The sequence below is a fragment of the Chionomys nivalis genome, chromosome 3, assembly GCF_950005125.1.
Source record: "Chionomys nivalis chromosome 3, mChiNiv1.1, whole genome shotgun sequence".
Taxonomy (NCBI): domain Eukaryota; kingdom Metazoa; phylum Chordata; class Mammalia; order Rodentia; family Cricetidae; genus Chionomys; species Chionomys nivalis.
The window spans coordinates 31,525,139-31,551,618 of NC_080088.1; the positions used below are offsets into that span (position 1 = coordinate 31,525,139).

General features: G+C 39.4%; 1 protein-coding gene across 3 annotated transcripts in view; it reads right to left on the reverse strand.

Annotated features, from left to right (window-relative positions):
* The window catches only part of Vgll3 (vestigial like family member 3), a 40,616-nt gene extending 26,381 nt beyond the window's left edge, over positions 1-14,235 (reverse strand). The window contains exons 1-2 of one of the 3 annotated variants that reach the window (XM_057765868.1): positions 13,723-14,235; positions 1,781-1,898 (exon numbers count right to left, since the gene is read on the reverse strand). In XM_057765868.1, coding sequence (XP_057621851.1) covers positions 1,781-1,898; positions 13,723-13,848 — 244 coding nt within the window. In that variant the 5' untranslated portion in view covers positions 13,849-14,235. Of the gene's footprint in view, positions 1-1,780; positions 2,067-13,722 lie in introns of all 3 variants that reach the window. The other 2 variants (XM_057765867.1, XM_057765866.1) reach the window with 2 other exon arrangements.
* Between the last annotated feature and the right edge of the window lie 12,245 nt (positions 14,236-26,480).

Genomic DNA, 26,480 nt, shown 5'->3' on the forward strand with positions numbered 1-26,480 from the left:
AGTTTTCCTCTGACAGCTGAATTGTTTTAGAGTCGTTACGTACACACTAAAGTCTTCTGGCTTAGTCACTATAGATGACCTTATGCTTCAGGTAATTTGGTATCCTTTCTCCTTTCCAGACAAAATCGTCCCAGGATTACAAATGCCAGTTGCTGAAAGAAGGACCCACTGTATCATTACTCTCCCAGAACTAATTGTACAGATGTGATTAATTATTGGTACATCAAATTGTTTACCTAAAACCATCTGAGTCACAAAAATTTTCTTCAAAGAATTCCCATAATTTCTCCTGAGCTATCAAACAGGATATTGGCTCCTCCTGTCAGCATTGTGAACTCTCAAGGGATCTCTGTTCATATACAAAATTCACAGCACGTACTTGTCAATTAAGCAGAAGTCACGTGGGTGACCTCAAGCATGCCTCTGTTATTTCAGTTCATATTCTATTGCCCCTTACAATGCCTGCTTCACATTGAATACGTTTGCTAAAAAGGAAGAGAAATAAGGAAGAAAAAAGAAAGGAGGGAAAGAAAAGAAAGAGAAAATAGAAGAATGAGGGACAGGAGGAAGGAAGGCCAAAGGGAGAGAATGACAAAATGAAGCACGGGGAGGAAGAGGAACCCTGTGTCTGTAGATAAGGCCCGTGCTGCCAGCTGAGGTCCTCTCCTGCAGCAGCAGAGCCATTCCTGAGACAATGATGTGGAAGGTCTTCCATCACAGGTACTACTCAGGACAGTTGTTGCTGTGTTTCCCTCAACCTTCCTGCAGACATTCATACTCTAGAGTCCTCACAAACCAGGACACCAGGTCACTGATTCCCAAACTTGAGCCTGCTTCTAAGCCCTGCCAGGGCTGGGTAAACACAAATTAACTCACACCAGTTTCCCATTCCTCAGGGCTTGGGAGAGGGGCCAGAAAATTGCTTTCTAAAAGGTTCTCTCGCGAGGCCCACAGTTTACAACCATTTTCCTAGACGCTTCTTGGAGCCAGGTGAGTTTGGAACAAAACATTTGTATCTAACACATTTCTCTGAAACTGTCTTCCGAGTGTACACTACTTTTCCTCTCCAGCCTTGACAATCACCGTTCTAAAGCCTTGACAATCACCGTTCTAACATGTCACTCGCCCACTGACTTTAAAACTAAAACATGGAAGCAAGCAGATCACTGTGCTTGCCTCAAAGAAGAAAATAAAGAAGAGTCCAGTCAGTCTGAAACTTTTTGTTTACTGAGGTAAAACAATGGCTTCAGTCATTGAAATACTAGCAGAGAGAGGACCATAACCTGTAAACGGTTCACAACAAGTCAGTAAAAAGAAAGCCACACAGAGAACACAGGCAGCTTTCAAAGTCTGTGTTACTGGGTCCGCATCAGAATTCAGCTATGCCACCACACAACACCTACTGGAGTGAGCAAGAATACAGTTTTGTTTTTTTTTTATAGCTGTTTTTTGGCACACCTCTTATTTAGAGAGCCACACTGGGCCACAGCGGCTTTCTGAAAGGAGCTTCGAGCTCTGTCTGGCCACTATAAACTGGGGCCACTTGTATCACTGCTTTTTCCATGAGGAATTTAAGGGGTGTGAGTGCATCCTTTCCAACCCTGCATTCCACATGTGACAAAACTGATCCAGCTGTTTGTCTGAAAGAAATTCCTTGCTGTCCTTAAAAATTAAAAAGCAAGTGGATATCCGTTCTCCAGGGGCAAGCCTCCAGCTGGAGCCTGGTAGAGGCAGTTGCAAAACAGCTTGCTCCGAAGGGCATCTGCTCTTGAATTCTTACCTCGCCATAAGGGGGTTAGCCCCATCTTGCTTTTTGAAATGGCAGATTCTGGATGCAAGGTGCTGGCTTGGCCCAAAGCTCTTGAGAAGTGTTCATCCACTACTGACCCAATGTCTCCCTGGAAATAAGTGAAAAGGACACAGCGAGAGTTAAGGTACTCCATCTCGGCAGGCTGGTCTTTCTCCTCCTCCTCATCCTCATCCTCCTCCTCCTCCTCCTCCTCTTGTTTGCTGGGAAGCGTGACTTCCAGAGAGTCCTGCATCTTGCTGTATACCGCTAACTTCTTCTGGGACAGAATAAACAAAACATAGTATCAAAGACAGTCTGTGGAAAAGCGTTAACTAGTTAACTTTTCACTTTTAAAAAAGAATCTCAATATTAACATATGTTTGCAAACTGATTCTCTGTCATCTGCTGTATTCCATCTTTTCCCTCCCCAAACCAGTTGCCTCCCTCCCACACTAAGAAAAAGTCTGTTACTCCAAATTTGGCAAAGAAAGGGGATTATTATCAAATTGTATGATTTCAGCATGTCAGGCAGCTTTTTCCTTTTTTTATTTTTATTTTTTTCCTTTTGCTTTTGTTTTAAACTCAGCTATAATAAATGAATGACTTTAAAAAAAAAAAAAACAGTAACAGATTCCTTCCAGACGTTTTAATGCTCAATTTTTATTTACATTTAAAGATTTAATGTACGGTAACATTCTACTTTAGGGCAGTGGAGGAGACGTGAGAACGAACTGTCCAGGACAGGGTGGAGAAGAAAAAAAAAATCTTTTCATAAATGAAATAAACTAAAATCAAAACAGGAATGTACCATCTTATAAAAGGATTTGGCAGATGGACTGAACTCATTTCTCAGAAATCAAACTGAAATGACGGAGTAAGGCTGTGTGAAGATCCATTTTACACGGACCACGTTTTTCGTATGTTCCACTCACCACTATTATCATAGGGGGAGAAAGAGTTTATTGTAGCTTACTGAAAATAAAACAAAATAATTGCAAGAATTAACTCTTCAAATAAAAAGGAGAAGACTTTGATATCTTTGAATATTTCAAAATTTGGTCATGCCTACAGTATAATCATTAATATGTATTATCCAAGAACCTTTCCTAAAACCTCACATATATGACCTGAGTTGATTTTTACATTCCTATTACATGGTTAGTGTTGCTGTGTGCATCTTAAAGAAAGTAAGGAACAGAGAAGTTAAGTAAGCTGCCAACAGTCATAAATTATATAACTGACAAAGACAATGCATAAGAAAGTAAGCAGCTGTAGATGTACATGACAACCATATTTGTAGGGAGGGAAACAATATCGACTATAGCAAAAAGGTCCCCAAGTAGTTATGATCAATATTGTTCTTCTAAACGGAAATTTGGTAGCTAGTTGTTGTTCTTCTCACACCTGCCTGTCATTCTTTCCTGACATTTTCACTGCACATTGATGATCTAACGATTACCAGCAACTTCACTGTAAGCGATGCATAAGTATACACTCCTGGTGGCCACATAAACATTCCATATGCACAGCCTAGGGCGAAAGTCAATTCCTTATTCTATCATTCTTCTTATTTCTGGGGAAATTATGCATATTGGCAGAATGAGCATGAATAGCAAAAGCAGATAAATCCAGAACCCTCAGTAGTTTTGCATGTGTTGGCAACATATAACAGATTTTATGTTTCTCATGTAATCACTAGTTTGGAAACCAATAACCACCAATAGTAAGTGCATCTTCAATTATTCAATCATTTTCTTCTAACAACAAATATATTGTTTTTAGTTTCTGAAATGGGTATATAATGAGGGGCTAATCATTACTTGGGAAATACTAATTACAAACATATATGTAGCATTTTGATTTAAAATTCACGTCAGTGTGGTTTGTATTTTCCTATGAGTAGATAATTTATTCCATGTGAATACATGTGTCTTATTGATGAATAGGTAGCTGTAATGCTGTCTGGCTATATTCCTTATGATCTGTTTTGTTCAAATACGAATTCAAAAGTAAAACATTACAATAGGTTATGCAAATGCAGAAATTTAGTTCAATGACTTCTAGTTTCAAATTTCATTATAAAATTAAACAAATGCTATGATTTATCCGATCAAATCACAGTGCTATTTTTCTGGAGGCATGCACATTTACTGAAAACCTACATGGTGATAGCTACTCATAACTCTGTCCTTGCTAGGCTGGCTTATTTGGAAGACCACTTTCAAAGGAAATGAAAACATGCACAGAGTAGTTTCTCTGCTCAGAGAGTTCACTGTCCTCCATGGAACTGAACAACTTCTCCTATCAATGTCCTTCACAGTCTCAGTTTGTGAGTGTGTGTTTTACACACACCTCTCCCATGTCTTTATTTTTAAAATTATGTTAACTACCCAAATAAAGATCACTGCTAGTTTACCAGCAATTACCTCTTAAATGAATTAAATCAAATCCAAGCAAAATATTGCAAAACTATGAAATGACATAAACAAAACAATGCTTTGTGGTAAGTGATAGCAATCTGAAACCATATCCAGATCAACTGCTGGCAGCTGGATTTAAACTATAGCTTTTCAATCTAAGGTTGCAGAACTCTGTAAATGCTGCATAATTCAGGGGAGCTCTTTCTACCAGCTAGGAAATGGCTAACTACAAATAAATTAACATTTTAAAGCCAGTACTTATCCATAGGCCATGCAGTAAGAAATAAACTGAGTCTTATGTCAAAAGAACCATCAATAGTCTAATTTGTCAAAACCATTCTTTTATTGGTACATTCTTTAATCGATTCCCTCCATTTTTATATTTCATACATAAACAACATGTCTCTACTTATATAACCATGCATGACAAAATATCCCCTTTTGACACTATGAATACTTGTAGCTCAATCAAAAGTGAGCTTATGGTTTATCAACAACAGGACACAAAAATGTTTATAATTCTACTTGGACTTCCTCTCCATATTTTGCTCAAATTTTCATACTCTGTAGAGAAACTATTTGGACATTCTCAACATATATTTAGCCTCAAGATATTCCTGGTTAAAGTAAGAATTTCAAAATGTCCAAATGATCTGATAGTTAATAAAACTATCAAGCTTGAATGTGCATAAGTGCTTTAATAACAGTGACAGCAGGAAGGGAACAGAAACACATCACTAAAACATCATGCAGCTTATATATACCATCACACCACCCAGCCTCTCAGACTTGAACACCAACCACTTTCTGACACCAATTCCTTATTCCTTTTCTTAAAACATAGTCCTCACATGCACGTTACCTATCTTCTATTCACACTTAGTCTTTATTCTTGTATGCCATTTCTCCTAGCGGTACATGTTTTTTTTTGGGGGGGGGAATATAAATAAATCTTAAGGTTGAGATGAAATCTCAAAGGGTCAGAACATAGATATGCAGAATCAAGATCAAAATGTCACCCAGTTTGTATATTTTTCAAAATGCAGTCAGTTCCTAGATTATATCCAAATATCTATTAAGTATCTGTACTCTTCTTACAAGATTGTGGAGAATTGTTACAACGAGTTGTGGCTAGAAAGATGGTTCCGTGAGTAAACATTTGCCAAGCAAGCCTAAAAAGCTGCATTCAGATTCCCAGTACCCATGTAAAAACTGGATAGGCTTAGTAACCCGCCTATAATCCCAGCACCAAGGAGGCAGTAACAGAAGATCATGGAGCAAGCTGACTGGCCTAGAGCTACCAGACACCAAATACATGAGCCCTGGTTCATGCAATAGCTTCTAACTCACCATTTAGGTGGGGGAAAATGGAGGAAGACATGCAAATTCAACATCTGGCGTCAACATGCACTTGCGCATATATGTAAACACCCATTTACACACATGTATATCAACAATCCTGCTAACACACATGCACATTTTTATAACACACGCACACTACAAGTTGGTATAGGTAATACACAAGTGTTTCAGTGCCATTACACAGTAGACGCCACTTTCCCCAGGTAATAAGATTCCAGTTTGGTGAAACAATGAGGGAGTTAGAAGCCAGAGTTGATGTCCGCTTACAAAAAAGAAGGGTAGAAAAAGGAAGGAAAGTTGGCTTAGGCAGTGTAAACCCTAGTGATCACCTCAGAGCCTGCCATCAGGCACACAGAAACAAACTTCAACAGGAATGTGCAGGGGAAGGATTTTGTCTGACAGGAGAAAGACTTCCAGGTCAGGAGCCAAATACCACTAAGTCCCCAAGGCTTAAGCCACAAAATGCCAAGTGCTTATTGTGCATGTGTGGAAAGTTTCTTCCTAAGGAAACAAAACTATTTTAATGAATCACTGAAATCACTGGATATTTAGAAAAGGGGTTGGAAAGTAAAATTCTATTGACTATCTCCTCTAAGTGAAGTGTTTTGTGTTTTAAAAGAAAGATTAGAATCTATAGAAAGAAACACTTGTCTATTTCCAAAGCATTAACTTCATAAGACCAACCCACTGATCTTTTATCAATTTTAGCAATTTACTTCTAAGACAGATCTTTAAATATATCTCGGAAATTTATTGAAACATCGGGGAAAATGTGGCTTGATTGGTTTAAAGAAAATATGCCACAGAACTTCTCTATCTTTATCAAAATTTTCAAGCAAGATTTTTTTCATTTGTGGGTCTAAGTGTGTGCATTTGTGGGTCTAAGTATGTGTTTGTTTGTATGTGTATGTATTCTCATGAATGTGTGCCATAATGTAATGTAAGTACCTTTAGATGCTAAGCTATCTCATGCCCCATCTATCTTTTGTTTTACTTAGTTTCTCAATGTGCAAATACTTCCCAGATTACTCACAATTTACAAATACAAAAACTTCTTTCCACGGCTAGAATTGCCTGACTAGTAAAGATCATGGGGTCTGAATCAATTTCTGTCTGTCTATACAGCATGTTCTGAGAAATCATGCCAGTGTTTTCTATAAGATAGTTATTCTGACTGAAGAAACAAATAGAAGCCAACAATATGGCATCACATGTTGACGAGGATAGCCTACAGTTTTTTTGCAACATTAAGAAACTAGAATTAAACACATCAGTAAGCTGGAGATGTAACTAGATAGAGCATCTGCCTAGGAGTCAGGATCCCCTAAGTTTGATTCCTGATAACAGAAAGGAAAAATAATTTTAACTTAGAAATCAGAGATATAGTTACTAAATAATACAATGACTTTAATATATTTTTTCTAGATGACAATTAATGTCTATTTTTATATAGACCATCTCTTAGGATAGATTTATGCTACACTTGTTTCCAGTTTTTCTGGAAATCCTATTTTGGAAATATGAACAGAGTCAGCCAATAAGGAACTGTCAGTCATACTTCAGGATTCTGTGTTTGTTGTATTTGCTTATTTTCTTTTTCAATTATTTTCTTCATAGCAGGAAAGAACGATCCAAAAACATTATTATTCAACCTGATAGAAATTGGACTCCAAAGCCCCAAATAAATCTAGCCATTATCAAAAATCTAACCTACCCACTCTAAGAATGAAAATTTTCTAGTTTTTACGATGTTCAAAAAAAAAAAAATGTGCCACAGGCTTAGAAGCAATTTCAAAATTTGCATTCCCAAAATATTTTAAACTGTGATCACATCATTAGGGAATGTGCTCTTTCTCAAAGCAACTACTTTGAATGAAAGAAGTTTCTGATGTAAAATTTCGCCTATATTTGTACAAACTTTTAACTAGGCTTAGGATATAATCTCGATTACAATTATTGTCATTCATTCGTTCGTTCATTCATTCTTACATTGTGTCAGTAACTTTGCAAACACTTCGCTATGCTGGGGCCAGAGCTGAATCTGACATAGTTGGAAAAGCCTTGCTAGCAAAGCAATAGAAACTGTCACTGTGGTTTATCCCTGTGGTAAACTGTATTATTTTTGCAAGTATCTAGTACTCCACAATTTGAAAATAAGACAAGCAAAGTAGCAACATTAGGCTAGCTATGAATTGTTTTCAGCTTTCTATGGAGGTTCACTTAGCAAAACAACGCTAGAAACCAAAAGGACAAAGATGACTTGACCAACAGTAATTCCAGAAGTCTGAGCAAGTAACCGAACCTGGGGAACCTTAGCTGCCACTATGAAGATGGGGAATTCTGACTTGATCAGTCTATAGGTCTCATAATAAACACATGTGCATATAATTAGAATGTATATTCTAATCAACAGCATGTTGAATCTTTAGACAATATTCACACTTGTTTATTTATTTTTTTTCTATATTGGCTACCTCTTCTGATTTTACAAGATACTAGCCAAAACACAAAATCTACAAACCATGGAAATCTCATTTGTTTCCAGCTGTCACCTAGCTAAGCTCCCAGGAATTAGCTATGGTGCTTCATTTATCTATAGTCACATAAACAAGAAAAGAATACATCTTTGTAGCCCTCCTCTAACTCTCAAGGAAAAGTGATCTGGAATTCACACACACACACACACACACACACACACACACAAACGATATAGATGGAAGAAGAAACACACCTGTTGAGTTTGGGTCATCATCTCTTTCTATTAATTTTGGGAAACAGGTAGAAAATAGTTGAGTTTCCCCTATTCAGACTATACTTGTAAATTACTGGCATAAATCTAGAATCCACTGAACTATCCACAAATAAGGCATTTATGAGTTTATCTAACAGCAGCTGTGTGGGTCTAGTAGTTCAAGGCACTTTTGGGGTCTGCCTAAATGAGTCGCCAAAGCACAAAACCAGCTGTTTAAAGAGGTGTGCTTTAAAAAATTCAGAGCACAGTCATGTCCCAGATGATATCATCTACTACAGAGTACTAGTTTTTGAAATGGCAATACTAAGAATCATCTTCTAGAGACAATACTCTTTTTGTTATTAACTCTATTTCTGGTTGTATGCATTCTGGGATTTAAAAAATCAAGAAACTCATTAGAAACAGGCCCTGTGGGGATGAGATTCAGCTCGGCACCACATTTTGGAATGACAGTCCTCTACCTGACAATTTTATTTCAGGACCTGCCCAAGGCATCACGTGCATAATTGCTTTTATCTCTTGGTAAATTCTCTTTGCACAGATGGTCCGACAGGGTTAGTTTAGTGTCTCACCTGCAGCACTGGCAAGAGATGTGAAGCAAAGGAGCAGGGCTCCCTCTCTGAACACCACTTCCCTTTATGTGAGACCTTCCCACACCGCTTCAAGCATTGTGGAGAATCTACCAAACTCTGGGTAAAACGGTGCTTCTTGCATACTGGGCAAATACATTTTTATTAGATTTCTAGCAATACTTAGTGGTTGACTTGTAGGTGAATACATGTTCAGTGTGTGTGACTTTGTGGCTTTCCATTCCACCCTCTCCGGTGTCTCTGTAATCTTCATTCTGAATCATTTTGCTCTGTCAATACTTTGGTTACTTTAAAGCTTAATTATTTCTCTCTCTGACTCTTTTTGCTGAGAAATTACTAGGAACATGAAACTCCAGACAACTTAAGCTTCTAAGGCTTTGCTGTCAAGTTAATTTGTGTATCATGGAATTATAGAGGCTGCTCCTTTTCAAAGAAGTCATGTATAAATCCTTACAAATATACTTAAGTCCTTGCTTACAGTTACAAAAAAAAAAATCCTAAGCCTTAAATAATTTGACTGTGTAATGAAGCTATTTGGGTTAAAATTGAATTCTTACCTCTGAATGAATCTATTGCTATGTTTGATTGCCAATAAAACTGAGGCACATTAACATGATAGTTAATGCCACTGGTTGTATTTTACTTTAAATAAACCAAAGTTCTTTGTTAAGTGGGTACACAATTTCGTTAAAAAGTATGTAACATGGAGAGGAAAACTCATTAGCAAAATACAATGGTTTACAAAAAGGCTTTGACATTTCTAAACTTTAAAAAGTACACTACCAAGGACTTGGAAAGAATATCAAGCTCCAAGGCCAAAGAATCCACTGCATATTAATCTTCTTTATCAAAAAAGTTGATTGGGGTACTAAAGACAAAAAATTAACCTGTTGTGCAATAAGAGGGGAAATGCATGGGACATTTCATGAATGGTAGGAGGATGTTACTCTAGGAAATGAGAGCTACTGGTTCTGACTCTGTTACCAACGAGCATGAAAATTTTAGCCTGGAATTTCAACCCTAAGGGCCTGAAATTTCCCATTTGCAATATGTTCCCCACCCTCTAGGATTTTTTCCATCTGAGAAACAGAATCTCAGAGTTATTTTGTAACTTAACCAAGGTGGCAGAAGACAGACAATGAGTTTGAAAACCTCCTTTCAAACATTACTGGAGTTTTGGCTCCCAAAGGAACTGTTTTCTTTTTTCACAGAGATGTCCTCTGAGCATTTTTGCCCAGCTGCTATCCTTGAAGAAAAGAGAGTAAACATGTTCTCACTTACAGGAAGCTGAAAATGAACATTAAAAAAAATCTATATAAAAGTGGAAATTCATCTACTGCTCTCTGTGTTTGTCATTTCTTCTGAAAGCCAGACTTTAAGGGTAGCCTGATTTAGCATTCTTAATATGGGAGAGGATTTAGGCAACACACTGTCTGCCTTTAAGATGAGAAGTCCACTGAGTATGAAGGGAATCTGTGATTTCAGATCGCTGCCCTCGATTTTTCCTGACACGTATTTCGAAACTTTGTGCTGTTTCCTACTGTCACTGCTAGAATACAAGCACATTCCTTTCTGCTCACGTTTTGCAGTGTCATCAGCCTAAGAGCATGTGCTGAGACTGAGTCAAGGCTTCTCCCAGGGAGATATGGAGGAGGGCTGTCTGGAGGCTATGGAGAGATGGTTAGGCTGGGGCTAGGCTGCTCAGAATCGCTCACAAAGTTCCGGCTTTGTAAAGTTCACTGGAAGACTCAAGTCCAGCCCACAGTTTCTAGGAATTAAGGCCAAGGATCATAAATTTAATCCTCAGACATTTGCAGATGGGCTGGATTGGTTTAAACGGGGTAACACACTGTAGGGCAGCAGATATATGCAGATTATTAGGCTTTTAAAACCCTCAACTCCTACCTCCCTACACCTACAATGGGTTCAATCAAAAAACCTAAACTTAAAGCTTTCCGATTTAGAGGGAAAGATGGTAATTCATATGGATTGAAAATAAATTTCTTTCGCTTCTAAAAGGAGTTTTCAGAAAGGGGAAATTTACCGAGCTCAAGATCAATCATAGCGAACTATTTTGATATACTAATGGGGTAGGGTATATGTAGTTTAGTGTCTACTGCTTGCACAGCACAGGTGAGACTCTGCATTTGATTCCCTTTCCTTCCAGAGAGGAGTAAAAACCAACATACAAGAACTTTAGATACCCAGTTTTGAAAAGAGAGAGCAACTAAGAGATACATAAAGGCAATTCGGTACACAAATGGCATAAAATATCAACAACCTCATTCCCAACACTTACTTCATGAATGACCATTATGTTTTATAGATTACACTGTCATTTTTTCCTGTTTTTGCTTTTCCTCCTCAATGAATCAGGTGTTGTTTGTTTTTGTTTTTGTTTTGTTTTTTGTTTTCATACAGTAAGAGTTGTAGTCCTCATTTTTGTCTCCCAAGCGAGATGCTATTAGGGGTCAAATCCCAAGTACGGAGAAAACAACCTTCATGGATAATAATGATAAAACCTTATGGAATGCAAAAACAACCAAAATATGTATTCTCAGATGACTGCATTAGAGCCAAGTCAATATTAGTCCCACTTCACCCACGCACTGCGTAGTCTAAAAATGTTGTCAGGCTGATAAGAATTTCCTGACTTATTCTTTCTTCCAATAGGAAATATAGGTCATCAAAATAAACTCCGACAGTGAACGAACAGTAGCGGCACTGTCGGCTTTCTCTGGTCCATTAGCCAATAAGAGTCAAGTAGTTTGTTTGCTGAAGAAAAATTTAAACATCAAATAAGCCAAATAGCCAAAGAATTATGAAAGTTCCTATATACACCTCTCAACTAAACCCTTACAGTAAACTCAACAAACGTCTACTTAAAAGACGTCTAGAGAAGTTCAGACTATAGCAGAAGCCGGGCATTGTGTGACTTCTTAACGCAGACAGTTTAGACTCTTCTGGTGTTTTATTTTTAATTTATTTGTCAACTTGTTGATAGTTTTACCAAAGGGATGGAATTTGGGGTTGAAACTTAAGGCTATCACAAAATAAGATAAGGTGCTTGGAACTGGTTCTCAGTGAAAACTAGCTTTCAATTTGTCTAAAACAGCCTTTGATTTTTCCCCCAGAAAGTGTATTACAATGCTGACCTCTACAACAGACTCCTATTTTAGTGGAATTTATTTTATAATTTCATAAGAGGCAACCTTATTCACAACTTCTCCTATTCCTGACTTTTTCAGAAGAGAAAGTTATCTTCCTGAATATTTAAAAACATCTCGGTCTGTTGCTCATCCACATTCCAACTGAGAATTGAAGGCCTCCACTGCCTCAGCGATGGAGCAATGGCTGTTAGTAATACCCAAAGTCTCTTTGCCTCCCTTGAATCTACAATAGCACTATTTTGTTTATGTCAAAGAAAATGTGAGCAGCCTCAATGTTTTCATTTGTCACCCGTGACCACAAAATAATAATAAAAAACTGCTTGTCCATCTCTCCCATCAAAGATCATTTGGTTGAAATGGTAAAGTTGTCAAATGTTAAAGTAAATAAATTAATTAATATTAGCAAAAAAGTGGGCTCTTCTCGCATGTCTCCTCTTGGTCTTCATTAAGATGGACTGTTTAGCAGTAAGTCCCGAATTTGTGCCCTTTCAGAGTTAGCTGAATTTGACAGCCCCTACATTTTAAACATAGAGTAATGTCTCTCTCTCAACAAGTAGCCCTGTACATGTAGAAAAGGGACATAGGCAAAGGAAAACTAGGAATTCAAAGGTCAGATTCCTCCAAGGACCAAACCCTGAAGGCCAGAATAAAACAAACAGTCCCTAAGAAATGAAAACAAGTCAATAAATTCTGTAAATCCTTATTTTTCTAACTATATCTAGCTTATTTTTAAGTATGAATGAAATTAGCCTACTCTAATCCCTGTAGTCCAGGAAGGCCTCTGTTTCAGTACAGTACCTGGCCACACACACACACACACACACACTCACACGGTTTACTGTTCTTAGGGTAGTGCTAACTAAATTTTGGTGCGCTTGCTATGTGGCCGAAGAGTACCATTCAAGGTTCCCTGGAGTCACGTTTCCAGTGTCTACTCTTTCTTGTCATCTCTTAGATGCCAGGTCCTTTTTACTGACAATTTAAATGTCCTCTCTGGGTGGAGCCCGGGAATGAGGATACTCAAAGCTACCTCTGGACCGAGAAACACAGGTCCGGTCCGCTGATGGACAACGACAAGCCCCGTGCTTTGTTGGGGAATGAATGAAGAGCCTTTTGGGCAACCACGCCATCTAAATCACAGTCCCGGTGAGAAACGCAATGGATAAATTCTAAAAACACTCAGTGTGTCTTCTATCAGACCAGAGATCCACCCTAAAAGTCTCAGAAAGAAAATTTCATGAGCTCACTGTTCAGGTAACTTCTGCTACCTTAGCGGTACACTTCCCCTTTTCCCAGAAAACAAAGTAGTCGGGTTAAAAGTTTACTCACGCAGTCCTAAAACAGATGTCTTTGGTGAGCTTCAAAGAACTGAGTCCTAAGGACCAGATCAGCTAGGAGCGACAGCCTCTGAGTCCAGGTGACACAGCTCAATGAAGCCCCCGGCCAGTTATTGCCTCTCCTGGCATCCTGGTCCTGCCACCCGCAGGTCTGCCCTTCTATCTTTTTCTTTCTGTGGCTCCCCACAGGTCCCAGAGCATCCTCCGTGCCTCGGGTCCCGGCCGGACAGGGCTAAAGCCCCACACCGATACCGGGTGCCCCTCGTCCCCGCCCCCGGAAGGCTGCCTGGCCGGTGACTCACCTGCTGGCCAGGTTGGGGCGCCGGATGATAGCAGGCTGTGGGGCAGGTTGCAGCTGCCACGGGGTTGGGCAGATACTGGGGCGCTCCATACGGCTGGGGGTGATACATCACCTCCGCACAACTCATGGCAGCGGGGCCAGCGGCGGCCCCGGAGTCGCCGCGGTTCTACGCGCTGGCGCGAGGGGCGCCACCGCCACCGCCGCCGCAGTTGCTGTCCGCGTTGCTGCTCCTGCTACTACTGCTGTGAAGGCGGGTCCTCGGCGGCCTCGGGCTCCACGCCGGGAGCGAGCTCGGGAGGGGTTGGCAATCAGCTGCGGCCCATGCGCGGGCACCTTCATTTTCAGCCCCTCCGGGTGCCCCCTCCACTTGCGCTTATATAGCGACGGGACGACGCTGCCGCCCGCCCCGCGGCAGGAGCATGACAGCGTTGGACTCAGTCTCTGGCGGCGGCACCAGTGGCAGCAGCAAGTACCGCAGCGCCAGTCACAGCCGCAGCAGCAGCCGAGCCACCGCTCGAGCTGCCCCAAGAGCCCGACGATGCTTTGCATACACACAATGCACACCCGGGGCTCGTCCTATCACCAGCGCGGGTGGCTGGGCGAGGACCGGGAGGCGGGGGAAGGAGAGCCGGAATGTGGGGAGGCGGGGAGCTTCCCTCCCCAACTCTCAGGAGCAGTTTATCAGCAAAGTTCCACCAACTCCAGTCCACAGCGGGCGAGTCGCCCAGCAGGGGGACCCTGGGGAGGGCAGCAGCGGATTGGAGCGAAGTTTGCTGCCCTCTCCGCCTCCCGGCGGAGCGATGGTGGTGGGAGGAGATTGGTATGCGAGAGGCTCCGCGCCCACAAAACTCTGCGGGTCCCCACCCAGTCTCGGTCACCTGGCTGGGCCAGGGTTGCCCAAGTCCTAGGAACTTTTTCACGGAGCACCAAGTCCGACGCTGATTGAACAAGATCAAAGAAAGGTCAAGGGTAAAGAGAGTTATAAAGCAGACCAGGGTTAAAATACAGAACTGGTTCCTACGTTAAAAAAAAATAAACCGAAGTGAAAGTTAGCATTGCCTTAAGTGCCCACAAGCCAACAAAATGTAATTCCCTTGCCTCATCTTCACTTGATAGGCATATCTTGGTGGCTTGTCATCCTGACAGGATGTGTGTCCTTTTCTAGCTTTTACCGACTGGCTTGCATGCAGCAAGAGAATAATTGGTGACTTATTTGACTGCGATTTAAAGGTGTTTGTGTGCAAATGGATTAAACCTTGCAAAAAATGGAATAAAAACTCCATTTTTCAGAATATTATTATACTCCAGTATAATCATAAAATCTAAGTCAATCTTTCTCTCTCTAGCAAACGGAACATTTTGTAAGAGAGACCAAAAGGCATAGTCCTTTTTAAAAGGAAATGTCCCATTGGGTGTCAAATGCATTAATGTTGTCATCAAGTAAAACACATACACACACCAAACCTACACTCTGAAGCCATTATACCCCGCCACCACCATCTCCGTATCTCGGACAGTTACTTAAAGAGGTGACACGTGCAATTATTTGTGTACACATACACTCACACAAACTATGATTGTGTTTGGTACTTTTACTATCCCATAACAGGTTTTCTTCATCCATTCATTATTTTATTAACGGAATCTTAAAATACAATTATTAAGAGGTTATGTAGTTTAGACTTCACACTGTGTTCTTTCCGGTAGGAGACTATGCCTATCAAGGAAATACAGAAGAACTTGCTTTATATGTTCATAACTCCTTTATCCCAAGTTGATATGCCTTGGTTAGACCCTTTTCCTGTGATCCACACTCATTGCTTCTGTCCAAGAAGCTTCACATAGTACAGAGCCATAAGAGCATTCATCTACCCACATCCCAATTTGAGCATCTTTTTCATGTCTACCATAAAGAGCAAAACTCCTGCCTCCTAGTTATATTAGGAGTACCAGGGAAGCTCCCAGCACTTGTCTTCTCAAAGTGCTTCCCCATGGGCTCTAACTTTAGTACATCCTAAATTTTACATTCCTTCTAATGTTCTTGCTCTCCTGCTCATCTCTGTTGCTGTAATCCTTAGTTCATTTAGACCCTCTCATTCAGACTCTCAGATGAGATTCATTACTGTTTTCCCAGACCCGTAGTCAGACATCTTCAGACCTAGTCTTCAGGACCCACATTCCAAGGATGATCTAGTCTCAGGAATCCAATGGAGGCCTGAAACTTTCTTACATTTTCAAAAGTAGTATCTCACATTCCATAGTCCCCATTCTGTAACGTCCACCTCTGACGCCTACTTTTGCCACCCTCTCTGCACTCAAACAGATCTCTGAATGGGTGAAACCCTCATTTTAAGAAAGAACATGTCTCTAAAACTCTGCATTTAGATTGGTTGTGATTTTCTGTACTGGTTTCCCGTGTGGGAAGTCCTTCTGTCTATGTGTTGCTTTTATTGGTTAATGAATAAAGAAGCTGCTTTCAGCCAATGGCTTAACAGAATATAGCCAGAGTGGAAGAGATCTATAGAGAGAGAGAGTAGGTGGAGTCAAGGAGCTGCCATGGAGCCACCAAAGGGGAAAGATGCAAGCTGCCAGCTGGAATTTTGCAGATAGGCCATGAGCCTTGTCGTAAAATATAAAATAATGGGAATGGGTTAGTTCTAGATGTAAGAGCTAGCTAGCAATATGCTTAAGCTATTGGCCAAAGAGTATTGCAAAGAATATAGTTTTTGTCTGATTATTTCTGGCCAGGGGAGCCGGGAAATGAACTAGTGACCTCTTACTACACATTTCAATATGTGGCAAAATTTGCTTGATGAGGGATAAAGACTGTACTTAACTGTGTATATAAGGACAAAATTTTATAGGTTGTTACTAGGGATTATGCTGGTTTAGTAAAGTAAGTGTTGTAGATTCTTCTCCAAGAACAATGGGTACATCTACAAAACACTCCTACAACTCTAGTTCAGGGAACATTTCAAAAGAAGGATCGGAAAGATTGTAAGAGTGTGAAGATCAGAGAGTTTGCACCCATAAAATCTCACCAATATGATTGCCTGGGCAGGAGCTGGGCATGGGTGACTATATGCCAAAATGGACAAGAAAACTCCGCAAGGCTTTGAGGCTTCAACCTTACACAAATAACCATAAGAAACAGGAAAGTGGGAGGCAGGAGAGGTGGTTTTCCCCAGAGAAAAACATACTGAATTGTTGTCCAGTATCAAATGGTTAGTCTTGAAAACATACATACAACTGAAGTTCTATGAACTGAGCAGGTTATTTAGGACCAGATAGATAGAAAGATAGATAGATAGATAGATAGATAGATAGATAGATAGATAGATAGATAGATAATAGATAGGTAGATAAATAGATGATAGATAGATAGATAGATAGATAGATAGATAGATAGATAGATAGCAGATAGATAGATGTGTGTGTGTGTGTGTGTGTGTGTGTGTGTGTGTGTGTGTGTGTGTGTGCATGAAATAGCAATTAGTGGAAAGAAGAGGCCATGAATTTGAAAGAGACTGGGAAGGGCATATGGGAGATATGGAAGGAGAGGGGAAATGCAATTGTGTTATAACCTTAAAGTGAGGGAGGGGTGAAAAAGGAGCTTGGTGTATCCTACTACCATTTCTCTTCTGCAATCAATAGCCATCCACCCCCATCTTCCACACTTGCTAACTCTTCCTAGTTCTCAAAGGATTCGTATCTTAAAATAGTCACTGCTGAACAGTTTTAATGTCTCCCCATCGCAGCCACGGCTGCTTCAGTGCAAGAACACATGGATCCCAAAAATGCAATGGTTGGCTTAATAAGCATCTATTGTATAAGGTATTTAAGACAGAAAAAAGAACTTCAGAATAAGTTATAAATTAGAGAGAGAGATCAGAGGGCACAGGGGATCAGTGAAGATTATAATGTGGAGCATGGCTTCAGATTGTTCAAGTTTTCTCTTATGTGAAAAATAAGAGAAAGTCTTTATATTGTGAGAAATTTTAAGACCAAGAGGACCAAGTGACTGAAGTAGAGAAAGAAGCTTGCATTCAAGAGCATCTTTCCCTCAAGGTCAGACATCCTGCCCAGCAATCTGAACAGCTCCAACTTCTACTTCAATGCCATGGTGTACCTTAGTTTTTTTCAAAGTTATATGCTAAATATCTGTTTCTTCTACAGGGAAACTACTGAAGCCGATTGACTCATTTACCCGAAAATGAAAATTTAAATGTGTTCAGCATATGTGTTTTCTAATAATATAAAACCAGAATATATTTCAAACTGCTATGCCTTTTGTGTGCTTTAGTACATTTGGTGGCTTGAATGTTCAGTCAACGAGGAGAGGAATTATTTGAAACAATTGGGATTAAGAGATGTGTCCTTTTGGGGGGAAGTATGTCACTGCGATTGGGCTTTGAGATATAAAGTCCATGCTGGGTCAAGTGGCTCTATTTGCCTTGCGGATCTGAATGTAGCTCTCAGCTACTGCTCCAGCACCATGCCTGCCTTCATGCTTCCATGCTCCCCACCTTGAGGATAATGGACTAAACCTCAAAAACTGTAAGCTCCCAATTAAATACTTTCTTTTTTAAGAATTGCCATGGTCATGGTGTCTCTTCACAGCAATAGAACACGGACTCAAGACTGTGCTATAAATATTCACCACGGGAAAGGATACTTTTTGGTACTAAAAAAGGCAATTGCTGGATGTGTTTGCCAAATATTCGTGCAAGGAAATAACTCTTTGGTGATATTTTATTTCTATTTTCTAGTGATAGCAGAGAAAATTAGTATAAAAGTAAATTATGTCCAGAATTAGAATTTAGACGAATAATGGATCAGGAAGTAAGAAAGAGAAATAAGCTGAGCAAACTGGTAGTCTTCACTGGCTTGTTAGTAAAATAAATGAATGAATGAATGAATGAGGTGATTCCGGTTAAGAAATTCAAAGTGTCATTGGTTTATATCAATTTCTTTCATAGATTGACAAGGCTGTGGTCTGATGCAGGTCTTCTAGGGGCTGGGAGCAGAACTGACACCAAAAGAGGCCGAGAACTCTGAGTGCTTGTGTCAACTGCTTTCCACCATTGTACAGTGAAGTGCCTGAATAAATAAAACATACATGATTTATATGGCTGTGTACATTACAGGTGACCACACACATTCAGAGATGTTAATTCATGCAAAAGCATGAGGGATAAATACATCTAAATCAGGCTTCTGATATGCTCAGGCCAAAGGTAGGTAGTTTACCGAGTTATTCAGAAAAGAGAATTCAGCCTGATCACTGGGGTACAGATTTTCATCACTATTATATACAGCTGTCATAATTAGATAAAAAACACAGAATAGAGTGTGATCGTATAGACTTCTAGCTAATTATATTACTAGTTTACTTTTCTGTTTTCTCACCTTCGGTGGACATTACTACCCAGGCTTCTCCTTGAGTTCTGATGTAGCATCCCATCCCAGCTATCTGAATCTCCCCCAGCCTTTTCATATTCCAGGCACTGCAGTGCTCATAAAGATAAATGACTATAAACGTTTCCAAATTTTCTTATTTGACACCCATACACTTTTAAGTTTATTAAATTTCTAGAAATTTTTTTAGCTGCATCTTATTAAGATATATCCCCAAACAGATTTGAGGAGGAGAGCAAGCTGTCATGGATTTCCCCAATATCTTTGGGGATAAATTAGCATAAAGAGTAGGGGGACATTTTGTCTTAGTAATGACAACCAGCCCTGCCTTGTTTGATACCTCACATTGGTTTGAAACATGAGCTCCTCTTGCCTTGGTCTCCAGGGTTTCTAATGCCATGCCTAACTAGAGTATGTTATTTTATACAGCAAAGGGCAGCCAAGATTGTAGGAAAATTAGCTTGCTAATGAGTAGGTCCTAAAATAAGATAACCCTGACCATCTGTGTAGAACCCATATAATTACCAGAGGTCTCAAAAGAGGGAAGCAGGGCATAGGAGTTAATATCATATTCATGAAAACTAGGGGAAAAAAAACACTCTACATGCAGTTACTGACTTTGAAGGCAGAATGGACTCAAGAACCAAAGATTATAAGCATTCTGCAGAATCTGAAAAGGCAAAGAAATGGACTCCCCTAAAAGCTCCAGAAAGAATGAAGACATTCTGACACCAATGGTAAACAGGAACTCTGGACTTCTAACCTCTGAAATAAAAAATAAAAGCATACATTATTTGATGTTACTATGTTTATAGTAATTGCTTATAGCAGCAATGGGAGAATAATATAATAATTTCATGGGGCAGGAGATGCTTAAAGGAATGGCCATGGATAGGCACAATAAGAAAAGGATTAGTAAGGGGAAGTCTAAGAGTGGTGGAATCATAATAGCAGAAAAATAAAAATTTGTATGTAAAGCAATAAGACCATTTAGTCCGTTGTCTTTCAGAGCACATACCTTAAGAGTTCTTGGTAATGTTCAGCAACTAAGACAATTCTCCATTGATTTCTGCTCCTTTTTAAGGATTGCCTCTGTCTTCACCATTTTCATACCCTTCAATTTCACTTTTCTCTTTCTCTATTTCCATTTACTCTTCTATAACATCTCACTACCAAGTGTGTAATTGACACATTGAAAAACACAGAGTTCACTGTTTGAACCCCATCTAAATTCATGGATCCTGGTATAGAAAAGTAATCTATCCTTCAGTTTCTCTTCCCCTCACGTACCTCCATGACAGTTTGCTGTCTTACTCTTGTTTTCTCATATGTTAGCTAGTCTTCCTCAGTTTTCTGTTATTCACTGCTTTTAAACGTTGCAAGTTGGATTCCTTAGTGTTTCTTCCTTTCTCATCTTACTCTACATTTTTATGAGATTTCAGTCATATTACAACCACTATTCCACTCAAATCACTTACAAAATACTCTTCATGTCCAGAATATTTCTTTTGGTCGATGATTTGTGAGGATGCATTTTAGATGGTTTCACAAATTAATAGCTAAAACAAGTGAGGGCATACATATTCTAAATTACTATTTTAATTTCTTTTGCATAGTACTATTGTATTTTGGATTCTTATTCTGCATTTGTTTTAAATTAACACTGACTCTCCCCATCTCCCCTTACCCCCATCACACCCCACCCCCCAGTTCCCAATTTTTGCTCAGCAATCTTGTCTACTTCCAATATCCAGGAGGATAACTATATGTTTTTCTTTGGGTTCATCTTCTTATTTAGCTTCTCTAGGATCACAAATTATAGGCTCAATGTCCTATATTTATGACTAAAAACCAATTATGAGTGAGTACATCCCATGTTTATCTTTTTTGGGTCTGGGTTACCTCACTCAGGATAGTGTTTTCTGTTTCCATCCATTTGCATGCAAAATTCAAGAAATCATTGTTTTTTTTACCGCTGAGTAGTACTCTAATGTGTATATATTCCACACTTTCTTCATTCATTCTTTCATGGAAGGGCATCTAGGTTGTTTCCAGGTTCTGGCTATTACAAATAATGCTGCTATGAACATAGCTGAACAAATACTTTTGTAGTATGATAGGGCATCTCTTGGGTATATTCCCAAGAGTGGTATTGCTGGGTCTTGGGGTAGGTTGATCCCAACTTTCCTGAGAAACCATCACACTGCTTTCCATAGTGGTTGCACAAGTTTGCATTCCCACCAGCAATGGATGAATGTACCCCTTACTCCACATCCTCTCCAGCAAAGGCTATCATTGGTGTTTTTGATTTTAGCCATTCTGACAGGTGTAAGATGGTATCTCAAAGTTGTTTTGATTTGCATTTCCCTGATCGCTAAGGCAGTTGAGCATGGCCTTAAGTGTAATTTGGCCATTTGAACTTCTTCTGTTGAGAATTCTCTGTTCAGTTCAGTGCCCCATTTTTTAATGGGATGGTTGGGATAACGAAAGGATGGATATGGGAGCACGGAAGTACGTATCTTAATTAAGGCAGCCATTTTAGGGTTGGCAAGAGCCTTGACTCTAGAGGGGTTCCCAGGGGTCCAGAGAGATGTCCCCAACTAGGTCCTTGGGCAGCAGAGGAGAGAGAGCCTGAAATGGCCCGATTCTATAGCCATACTAATGAATATCTTGCATATCACCATAGAACCTTCATCTGGCGATGGATGGAGATAGAGACAGAGACCAACATTGGAGCAATGGACTGAGCTCGCAAGGTCCAAATGAGGAACAGAAGGAGGGAGAACATGAGCAAGGAAGTCAAGACCACGAGGGGGGCACCCACCCACTGAGATCGTGGGGCTGATCTATTGGGAGATCACCAAGGCCAGCTGGACTGGGACTGAAAAAGCATGGGATAAAACCAGACTCTCTGAATATGGGGGACAATGTGGGCTGCTGAGAAGCCAAGGACAATGGCACTGGGTTTTGATCCTACTGTATGTACTGGCTTTGTGGGAGCCTAGCCTGTTTGGATGCTCACCTTCCTAGACCTGGATGGAGCGGGGAGGTCCTTGGACTTCCCACAAGGCAGGTAACCCTGACTGCTCTTTGGACTGGAGAGGGAGGGGGAGGGGAGGAGCCGTGGGGAGGGGGGGAGGGAAAAGGGAGGCAGGGAGGAGGCAGAAATTTTTAATAAAAAAATAAAATAAACTGAAAAAAATTAATTAATTAACATTGAAACTTTCCTTACGTTCTACCAACAAACTGAATATGCATTTACTATATTCCCACAAGTACAGCACCTCATATAACAGCTAGTATTGAAAAGAAATGTCCTGTTGAGTTGATGACTAGTTCAAGCATTTATTCTTGTTAAGAAACCATGTGCTAATTAAATATTCAAATTACAAAGTCACACCAGATTTGTAAGATCAAAGGACAATGTAAGAGAACTAAAGGGAAATTTAGGTCCTTTATTTCAATCTTTGATGGTTGTAAATCTATTAATACAGTATTTCTTGTCATTTCCAATACCTTCTTATAACTTAGTGGTCGCAGTAATATTATGAAAACCTCAGCCGGGCGGTGGTGGCGCACGCCTTTAATCCCAGCACTTGGGAGGCAGAGGCAGGCGGATCTCGGTGAGTTCGAGACCAGCCTGGTCTACAAGAGCTAGTTCCAGGACAGGCTCCAAAACCACAGAGAAACCCTGTCTCGAAAAACCAAAAAAAAAAAAAAAAAAAAGAAAACCTCAGTGTGAATTAATGTGCAGTGTTACCAAAACTAATAGAGTAAAATCTAATTAAGATTGAACATCAAAATATCAGGGTATTTTCCTGTCACAAGTCTAGCTTAGAAATTTCTGTAATATGCAAAAGTCTAAACTAAGATCTATCCTAGAATACCTAAAACCTATTTTAAAGGTAATTTTCAAGGTTTTTAAAATGTTCTGAAATGTTGAAAATCCATAAGTCACCCACACAGACCAGTGATTTGAATGGCATTCCAGTCTTTAGAAGATGTAAGAATCAATATGGCCCACCTGCTGTGATCTGCATTATTCTGGTCTCTTCCTCCTAGTAAAATTTAATATTTCAGTCTGTAACATTTTAGAACATTTATGCTAGCGTTTCTGAGACAAGCTTTTCTGAAAAGATTCTATTTGTATTTTGAGTTGGGCTGGTGTGTTTTGCCTGATGACTTTAACACACTGAAATTCCTTTTTCTTACTGACTTCTCATGAAATGCTAAAAAAAAGTACAACACAGGTAGCAGTTCTTACTTTAAGTCCCATGCTAAACTTGAATTTCCTCATTAATTAATCCTCAATAATTAATAAAGGTACTTTTAATCCTTATTTGTTTTACTTGTTAACTGAGAAGTTAATCTTTAAATATTTCTGCTTGGCCCAGCAGAAGCATGCAATTACCAACATTGCACACTGCCATTGACACATTTGGGTGTTCAGCCAAAGCTTATGCCTATCCTCCCATTGTACCTCTGTTTATTACTGAAGGAGCTTCATAAAACACAATTTATCATCTCTGCTAAGTGTAAATATATATATATGTATACACACATATATATATGGAAATTTTATTAGAGTTGAATGATTCCACAGCCCTTTTCGTCTGATATGGTTTGCAGATATTTAGCTGGCCTGGGTCTGAAAAAGCATGGGATAAAACTGGACTTGCTGAACATAATGGACAATGAGGACTACTGAGAACTCAAGAACAATGGCAATGGGTTTTTGATCCTACTGCACGTACTGGCTTTGTGGGAGCCTAGGCAGTTTGGATGCTCAACTTACTAGACCTGGATGGAGGTGGGTGGTCTTTGGTCTTCCCACAGGGCAGGAAACCCGGATTACTCTTAGGGATGATGAGGGAGGGGGACTTGATGGGGGAGGGGGGGAATGGGAGGTGGTGGCAGGGAGAAGGCAGAAATCTTTAATAAAAAAATTAAAAAAAAAAGAAATAGAAGAGTCTAAGATGGAGAATAGTATCTAAGATAAATGAATATCAGATACAACTCAGCCTGTGTATGAGAAGGCAAGCAAAGAATAAGAGATTGGCCATGTGGATTAACCTGATTAAACAGTTTCACAATTAAAAACATTTAAAAACGCAAATCTATCTAATGAATATTTAGTTATCGTCCTTTTTTTATATGCTGTCAAAACTTACATGTGAACAAAGATTAGTCCAAACAATCACTTCTTCACTACGTAACAAATCTTTAGTTCCATGCCCACCTTGAGATTGTTGCTTGTTCCTTTAGTAGTAATGACAAATCTAGACTAATTCAGTGACATTCTTCATGCTGTCTCTGATAAGTAGATGTATTCACATGAAGCCTGGACGGGTATGAGCCTGGTTCTGCCGGTGGAATGGAACAAAGCTAAGTAGGCCAGGGAGGATTAAACCCTTGATCTTGGCATCATTAACACTATGTTCTAACCCACCAGGCTAACTAACCACAGACAAAGACCAATTGAACTAATAAATCGCAGCAGCCAGAGGGATCTGGTTTGAATTTATTTCTCATTTTTAATACATTAGTTTTATAATTTGATTTAAATATTTTAGAATAAATGAAGCCAAAGGTCTATGCTGCTGTCATTCAGAAGAGAGAAAACAGAGAGAAAAACTACCCACACTGATTCTTACCAGGCTGTTGGACAAGGTGACACTAGGAGCTGCACTCTGACTTTGCACAGATGTCAAGATAGTACAGAGAGAAAAATCATAATCTTTTAAAAAATGTTAAGCACAAAACAAACTTTGTATTTAGAGAAAACTTCCTAAATTGACTCTGAAATTCAATAACTTTTATGGAAATAAATTAACATTCCTAGCAATTTCCAGATTTTCTTGTGTTGTGTTTGTGTGTTTTATAAGAGAAAGTGTGTATGTATCTTCAGGTTCTAATTTCACCCCAGTCACTCTCTTCATCTTCAGTATAAAGATAGGACACAGAAAGGAAACTTTAACATCACTGTTGCGATGCCTTTGAATACTTGATAGATGTTCAGAACCCTGCCTACTTCCAGTAGCCCATTTAAAGTTGCACTTTCTGTAGCAGAGAATTTTAACCTTGGAAAACAGGCTTCCTCTTTATCATCATAGGCTCTTTTGCCTGCACCTTATATTTAAATGCTTAATTGTATGAAATTAATGTAATTGTTCTTTATGTTGCTCTGATCGTTTCAATTATGATAGCTGCCTCCCTTATGAAAAGGAAAATTCCATGAGGGAAAAAAATAGAGTTAGATACTTTGTTAGTGACTCGCACGGCACTACACGTAGGTAACGATTATAAACCTGCCAAGTTTCATTTGAATTTACTATGATGTCTAATCTGTGGAATTGTTACTCCATAAATGGTTGTATGATGCTCTTGCCTCAGTCTTTTGACCAAATAATAGCATGGATGTCAAGCAATTTCTATGTTAACTTTACATGAATTAGATTCAGGATAATTTTAGTCTCTGGTAAGGAAATTTTATAGGACATTAGATAGATACTTTTTTTTCTTTAGAATAATGTCTGCATTCGGATACTTGGGGTAATTATTCTGAATTTTGCTATTCCCTAGGCAGTTACGACAGTAACCTCTTTAATAAAATGCAGTTCAGAGCACAACATAAAGAAAGAACATTTACTAGAATTGTAGGAAGTATACATGAATGATAGTAGTTCATCATTCAGAGAGTAGCATCTTGTTGATGGCAAACTCAAGTTCATGCTGGTGCCACGATAAAGGGCAAATGCATTTGATTATCTGACTGTCACATTAATATGAGCAAGACAAGGAAACAAAGCAAAAGCCTTAATAACGATGCTTAAAATGAATCATAATTAACCCTTAAAGTACCTAAAATAATTCAGGTAAGTCTTAATGTGCTTTGTTAACTCATTTCCACAGTATCTCATTAAATGAAAGCAATAATTATCTCCATTATACAGATTAGAAAATAGAGGCACTGTATAATTTTTCACCATTATCCACCCAGGAAATGATTTGTTCACCATTATCCACTCAGGAAATGATTTGTTCACCATTATCCACACAGAAAATCTGTTTTCTCTGCATATCTCCTATCCTATATGTACATTTCTTCTAAGGAAGGAAAGAAAAACTGGTGTGTAACTGAGGCCAATCCAGGTCATTTTGCCTGGGTACAAGAACCCACAAGTTCTTATCTACAACTTTGTCTTTTCTTTTCAGCAGACAATATCAACTCGAAAGTCTGCAGTGGTGTTGGATACTCTAGATGTCAAGGGACTTTACCAGTGGAGCAAGGCAATACCCTACAATATAACCTCTTGAAATTCCAAAGAGACAAGCAGTACT